The 6,195-nt window shown below is 51.4% G+C and overlaps 1 protein-coding gene across 1 annotated transcript in view; it reads right to left on the minus strand.

Annotated features, from left to right (window-relative positions):
* Positions 1 to 4,343, minus strand: part of SEPTIN12 (septin 12) — a 15,182-nt gene extending 10,839 nt beyond the window's left edge. The window contains exons 1-5 of the mRNA XM_019660244.1: positions 4,181 to 4,343; positions 4,021 to 4,102; positions 2,371 to 2,508; positions 2,112 to 2,229; positions 1,920 to 2,015 (exon numbers count right to left, since the gene is read on the minus strand). Coding sequence (XP_019515789.1) covers positions 1,920 to 2,015; positions 2,112 to 2,229; positions 2,371 to 2,508; positions 4,021 to 4,102; positions 4,181 to 4,343 — 597 coding nt within the window. The remainder of the gene's footprint in view (positions 1 to 1,919; positions 2,016 to 2,111; positions 2,230 to 2,370; positions 2,509 to 4,020; positions 4,103 to 4,180) is intronic.
* Between the last annotated feature and the right edge of the window lie 1,852 nt (positions 4,344 to 6,195).

The raw sequence follows: 6,195 nt of genomic DNA on the forward strand, positions 1-6,195 counted from the left end.
AGTGCAATGATGGTGCCAACTTGGGCCAGTGAAGCAACATCCTCCACAACTAGATTGAAGAACAAAAGGACAGCAACTTGTCTGTTCCCCTTCCCATAATTCCCCAGAGCTGTTCCCATCCCCCAATTCCCCAATAAAAATCTTAAAAAAAAAAGCCTCACAAATAATTTTTTATATGGATTACATGTTGAGATGGTAGCATTTGAAAATATATTGGGTTAAGTAAAATAAATTATCAAAATTACTTTCACCTGTTTCATTTTTTTAAAGGTGGCTAACTGGGAAATTTAAAAATTACAGATGTGTCTCATGCTATTGGGTTATCGGAAAAGTCATGACACATTTTTGCAATGAAAAACAGAGAAAAAATACGTCATGACTTTTCCAACAACTCAACGTATTTCTGTTGGACAGTGCTGCTTTAGAATAATACCTTTAATTTGTGCTATACACTCCAATATTTCGTGTCCTGTTGTATCTAGTTTGTTTTCTTAATAGTTTTGACCTACAAAATTAATTTTGCATATGGTGCAGATTTAATTATGCAATTCCAGATAAACTGACCCATGGGGAACCTACTAAATGCTAAGCCCTGTGCTAAGCCAGATGAGGAAACTGAGTCAGAGAGGAGTCAGGCACCACACCCAATATCGCACACTGGTTGTTGGGTTCAGAGCTGGGACCAGGATCTGAATGGAGATTTTTACCACTTTCTGCATTGGCCTCCACTCTTATTGTTCTGTTTGCGTTTGGCTGGGGCTTCATGGGTGATTTCTGTCCTTTAACAACCGTTTCCCAGATTTTTTACTACAATACCTCTGAGGTACTTTTATAGGCCCACTTAACAGATGGGGAGACTGAGGTCCCAAGAGGTGAGGCGACATGCCCTGGTCCATGAGGGTCGTGCCCATTGTTCTGTCCTCTTATGAGCCCCCGCCCTTCACTCACCCACCATCATGATGTTGAACTCAAATCCCATCTTCATGGCCTTGATCTTCAGTTGGTCCAGCACAGCCTCGATGCCCACATAACCAAGCATCCCGCAGGGCGGGCTCCCGGGGCTGGAGGGCTGAGATGAGCTGGGGGAGGGGGACCGCCTCAGGGGGTCCATGGGATGCCTGTCATCCAGGTAGGGTGGAAAGAAGGGTATCAGTGGGCTCCAGAGGGAGACCACCTGAATTCTCATTCCTGAACCCTGACTTCTAAGTCCTGCTTCCAGACACTCCTACACATTATGCCTTCTGATCTATCCCCAAGTCCCCATGGCCCAAGGGGTTTGGTGAGAGATGCCTGGGGAAGTTGCCTCTGGGGGGAGGCTGAACCCCCACCCTGAGATGCACCAGCCCAAGAGATCTTTCCTCCTGGACCCCAGCTTCCACTCCTGCCCCACTCATCGTCCAGGCAGGCTCTCTGCTCAGACACTCCCCCAGCAAAGCCCAGGGGCCAGACCCATGGGGGACAGAGAGAGAGAGAGAGAGAGANGCAGCCCAGCTCCAGGTTGAGCTGTTGTTCAGCATCTTAGCTGTAGAGGGCAGTGTCACTGGGCCTCATATGTGGGATCCGAACCGGGGCTCTCTGGTGTCCCAAGCCAGCTCTTAACCAATGCGCCACTCGGCCGGCCCCCTTCGCCCATTTTTAAATTGGGTTGTCTTTTACTGTTGGTTTGTAAGTGTACTTTATAGTATCAGGATACAAGTCCCTTATCAGATATATCATTTGAAAACATTTTCTCCCATTCTGTGGGTTGTTGATGTGACTTATTTCTTGCTTACCTGAAGTGTTTGGATGGATGGAGATTCATACCTGCTAGAAATACATGAACTTGCCCCTGGACGTAATCTTCAGATGGAAAAAAAGGGTGGAAAGACAACCAGCCAGCCTTGGTACTGCCAGCCTCCCTGCCCCCCGCGGCCTCCTACCCGGATTTTGCTGTTGAGGATCCTGTCATTGACGTCCTCATCAAAGCTCTGCTGTGGGTACACATCGATGCAGTGAGTCTTCAGGTTGTGCTGGATCTGGGGACCACATGCAGGTGACCTCAGCTCACCCTCTGCAGTCTGCCCCCTCCCCACTCTCCCCGACCCCAGCCTGGCCCTGGGCACCCAGATCACCCTGCGCCTGAAGGTCTCTCGCTCCTCGATGGTCAGGCTGTCGGCCCGGGCGATCACGGGCACCACGTTCACAGTCTGGCACAGCCGCCGCAGGAACTCAATGTCCAGGGGCCTCAGGCTGCTCAGGTGGGGCAGTGACGGCAGTGGCAGCAGCCGCGTGTGTGTGCGTGAGGGGGTGCCAGCCCACCACCCATGCGGGGGACCCCTCCTCATTCTATTCCCCCTCCTCCTCTCGGCCCCGCCGGCCCAGCCACCTCACCAGTGCCCAGTAGGCGGCACGAAGTACACACAGCAGTGCACCCGGGTGTCGGGGATGTGGCGTTTGCGGGTGATAAGGATCTCCTCCTGCAGGTATCGCTCGTACTGTTCATTGATGTAGCCCAGGATAGGGTCCCAGCTGGGATGGGAGATGGACCTGACCTCAGGACCATGCCCGGGAGCCCCGCCTGCCTCCCTGGGTCCTCTGAGTGGTCTCCCTAGGGGATGACCACTCACTCTGGTTCGCCTGGGAAGCAGGACCTCTGGCCTTGCACAACCTGAGGGGCTTGGGCACTCAAGTGCACTCTCCCTCCACCCTCCAGTCCTCTGTATCATCAATCATCAGCGAGGCCCCTGCCATTCTCAAGCTGAGGCCTCATCTTCCTTGTCTGGAAAGTGGGGGCAATAAGAGCACTTACTTTGGTGGGGGGAGTGAGCATTAAACGAGAGAAATTGCCACTGGCCTGGTTCAAACCACCATGGACTCTTGCTGGATTGTGGCAAAGGATCTCCTCACTCCTCTCCCTGGGCCCCTTCCCTCTGTGCACTAATGTCAACGGCAGCTAAGAGATCTTTCTAAACACAGGAGTCAGATCCATTCCTTTCTGCTCAGCCTCCGGGGCTGAGGAAAAGGCCTTACATGGCCCTACAAAGTCCTACGCCACCCACCGTTGCGTCCTGCCTGCTCTCTCCTCTGCTCTCCCCGTTGCTCCTGCCCTGCCAGCCACACCAGCCTGCCCACCTCAGGGCCTTTGCACACGCACCCTCAGCCTTGAACACTCTTCCCCGCATGTCTACATGGCTCATTCTCTCATCTCCTGGAAGTCTGTGTCCCAGTGTCGCCTTTTCTGGGAGGTCTTTCTTGATCACTGCTTCAAATTGCAACTCCCTTACAGCTCCATACCCCTTTAGCTCTCAGGAAGGTCCTATTTGGATGATAGAATTTAAGCTCACTGTTCATTGCCTGTCCCTCACCCCTGTGACAATGTAGATTCCATGTAGGCAAGGATGTTCATCTGTTTTGGTAGTTGCTGTGTCCCGAGGTCTAGAACAGAGCTTGCACATAGTAAGTGCTCAAACAAGCATCGTGTGCAGGGCTGGCTGTCCAGGACTGCAAATGTCTCTGTGTTTAGAAAGGCCCACGCTTGGCTGAATGTTCTGTGATTGTGGTCTTATATTTCTTGGTAATTTTTGAACAAGGGGCCTGCAAATTATGCAGACACTCCTGATTTTATTTGTGTGTGTGTGTGTGTGTGTGTGTGTGTGTGTGTCTGTCTCATTGAGAGTCTAGAACAACTCTGCAAGGCGGGTGTCATCATCCCCAAGCTACAAAGAAAGAAACCAAGGCTCAGATTGCTTCCTTGACCAGTCCCTGCAGCTAGAAAGGGGTCTAACCCAGGGGTCCTGACTCCGGAGTGTGGGTTTCTAACCCCTGCTGTACCATAACCTTTATTGAGTGCTTACTGTGTGTCAGGCAGCAAGCTAAGACCTTTACATAACTTGACTCCCTTCAATCCTGGAGGGAGAGTTGAGTACACCCATTATACAGATGAATAACTCAGGCTCAAAGATACCACAGTCAAGTTGTTCCAGGGCTGGGATGTCCAGGGGCAAGGGCAAATAGGGTTCAGCCCCACTCCAGAGGACCCACCACTTATCATTGTTGATCTGGTCCCCGAAGCCTGGTGTGTCAGTCAAGGTCAGCTTGAGTTTCACACCATTCTCCTCGATGACTGTGGAGAGCGGAGAGGGCTGAGATTGGATCCTGATGGGGCAGGGTAGGAGGAAGGGTGAGGGTGGGGCTTACTTACCATGGGTCACCGAGTGCAGCTGCAGTGTCTTGGGCATGGGCCCCACCAGGCCTGGCGGGGTGGTCTTCCACACCTTGGACTTGAACAGCGTGTTCACCATCGTGGACTTGCCCAGGCCGCTCTGCCCTGGGAGTGACCAGATGCAAGCAATGTTGGTGGACATTTTAGGCAGTGCTTCTCACATGCTTAAATAAATCTCTTTAGAAAGTAAACTCTTTTCTAGGCATAACATATATACAGAAAAGTGCATACTATTGTAAGTGTCTGTCTCAATGCTTATCCCCCTTTCTTACTGAGGCAAAGTTCATGTAACAAAAAATTAACCGGTAACCATTTAAACTGAACAATTCAGTGGCATTTAGTACATTCATAGCGCTGTGCAACCAGCACCTTTATTTAGCTCTAAAACATTTTAATCCTCCCTGCAAAGAAACCCCGTGCTCATTAGCAGTCACTCCTCGTTCTCACCTCCTCCAGGCCCCGGCAACCTCTAATCTACTTTCTGGCTCTTTGGATACCTATTCTGGATATTTCATAGAAATGGAATCATGAGATATTTGTCCTTTTGTGTCTGGCTTCTTTCACTCAGCTTAATATTTTCTTTAAAAAAAAAAGATTTTATTGGGGAATTAGGGGAGGGGAACAGACAAGTTGCTGTCCTTTTGTTCTTCAGTCTAGTTGTGGAGAACACTGCTTCACTGGCCCATATTGGTATTATCATTGCGCTCTTCCCGGGTGAGGTAGATCAGTCGCCAGCCACTAGACAGCCGCTCACGGCGGCTCATGGCAGCTCACGCCGGCTGCCGGCCACTCACGGTAGCTTATGGCAGCCCACTGCAGCCCCACTGCAGACTACACCATCGCCGGCGACTCACGACAGCCCAGCTCCAGGTCGAGCTGTTGTTCACCATCTTAGCTGTAGAGGGCGCAGCGTCACTGGCCCTCATGTGGGATCTGAACCCGGGGCCCTGCTGCTCAGAGCTGGCGTCCCAAGCCAACTGTTACCCAACGCGCCACTCGGCCAGCCCTCAGCTTAATATTTTCAAAGTTCCTCTGTGTTGTGGTATGTACCACCACATCATTCATTTGTGTGGCTGAATACTATTCCATTGGATGAACTAACCACATTGTGTTTATCCATTCATCTGATGATGGGCTGTTCAACACGTTTTTACAAACTAAACAACCTATGTACGCAGCACCAGATCAAGGGACAGAACACACAGCTCCCCCCATGCTCACTCATGCCCCACCCCAGTGACCATTAACCCAGTCCCCCAGGGACCCTCACTCCCCTGACTTCTGCCAGCAGGGAGCAGTTCTGCCTGCCATTGACTTACGGAATGATGCAGCATGTGCACTTTCATGTCTGACTTCTTTTGCTACTTGGTGAGACTCACCCATCCTGCCTGTGTTTGTGGGGTGCTTCTCCAACTCTGTGGATCACATCCTCCAGTAGGAAGCATCCTATGTCAAAACGCAGGACACATCTTTGTGTATGTAACTGAAATTGTCCTTAGGGCTGTACTGGCCAATACGGGAGCCATACCTGGCTATTGCCACAGGCAATACGGAAGGTCTGAATTGAGATGTGCCCTTGGTAGAAAATATGAACCAGGTTTTGCAGATATGGCAAAAAGAACGTAAAAAGTCTCACGAAAAGGGCCGGCCGAGTGGCACGTTGATTAAGAGCTGGCTTGGGATGCCAGAGGGCCAGGTTCAGATCCCACATATGAGGGCCAGTGACACTGCCCTCTACAGCTAAGATGGTGAACAACAGCTCAACCTGGAGCTGGGCTGCCGTGAGTCTCTGGCGGTGTAGGCTGCAGCCCCTGCTGCAGTGGGTTGCCATGGGCTACCGTGTGTAGCCAGCAGCCAGCGTGAGTGGCCAGCAGCCGCCGTGAGCGGCCATCCAGAAGCCGGCGACTGATCTGCCTCATCCAGGAAGAGTGCAATGATGGTGCCAACTTGGGCCAGTGAAGCAACATCCTCCACAACTAGATTGAAGAACAAAA

The sequence above is a fragment of the Hipposideros armiger genome, unplaced genomic scaffold, assembly GCF_001890085.2.
Source record: "Hipposideros armiger isolate ML-2016 unplaced genomic scaffold, ASM189008v1 scaffold_315, whole genome shotgun sequence".
In the NCBI taxonomy this organism is placed as follows: Eukaryota; Metazoa; Chordata; class Mammalia; order Chiroptera; family Hipposideridae; genus Hipposideros; species Hipposideros armiger.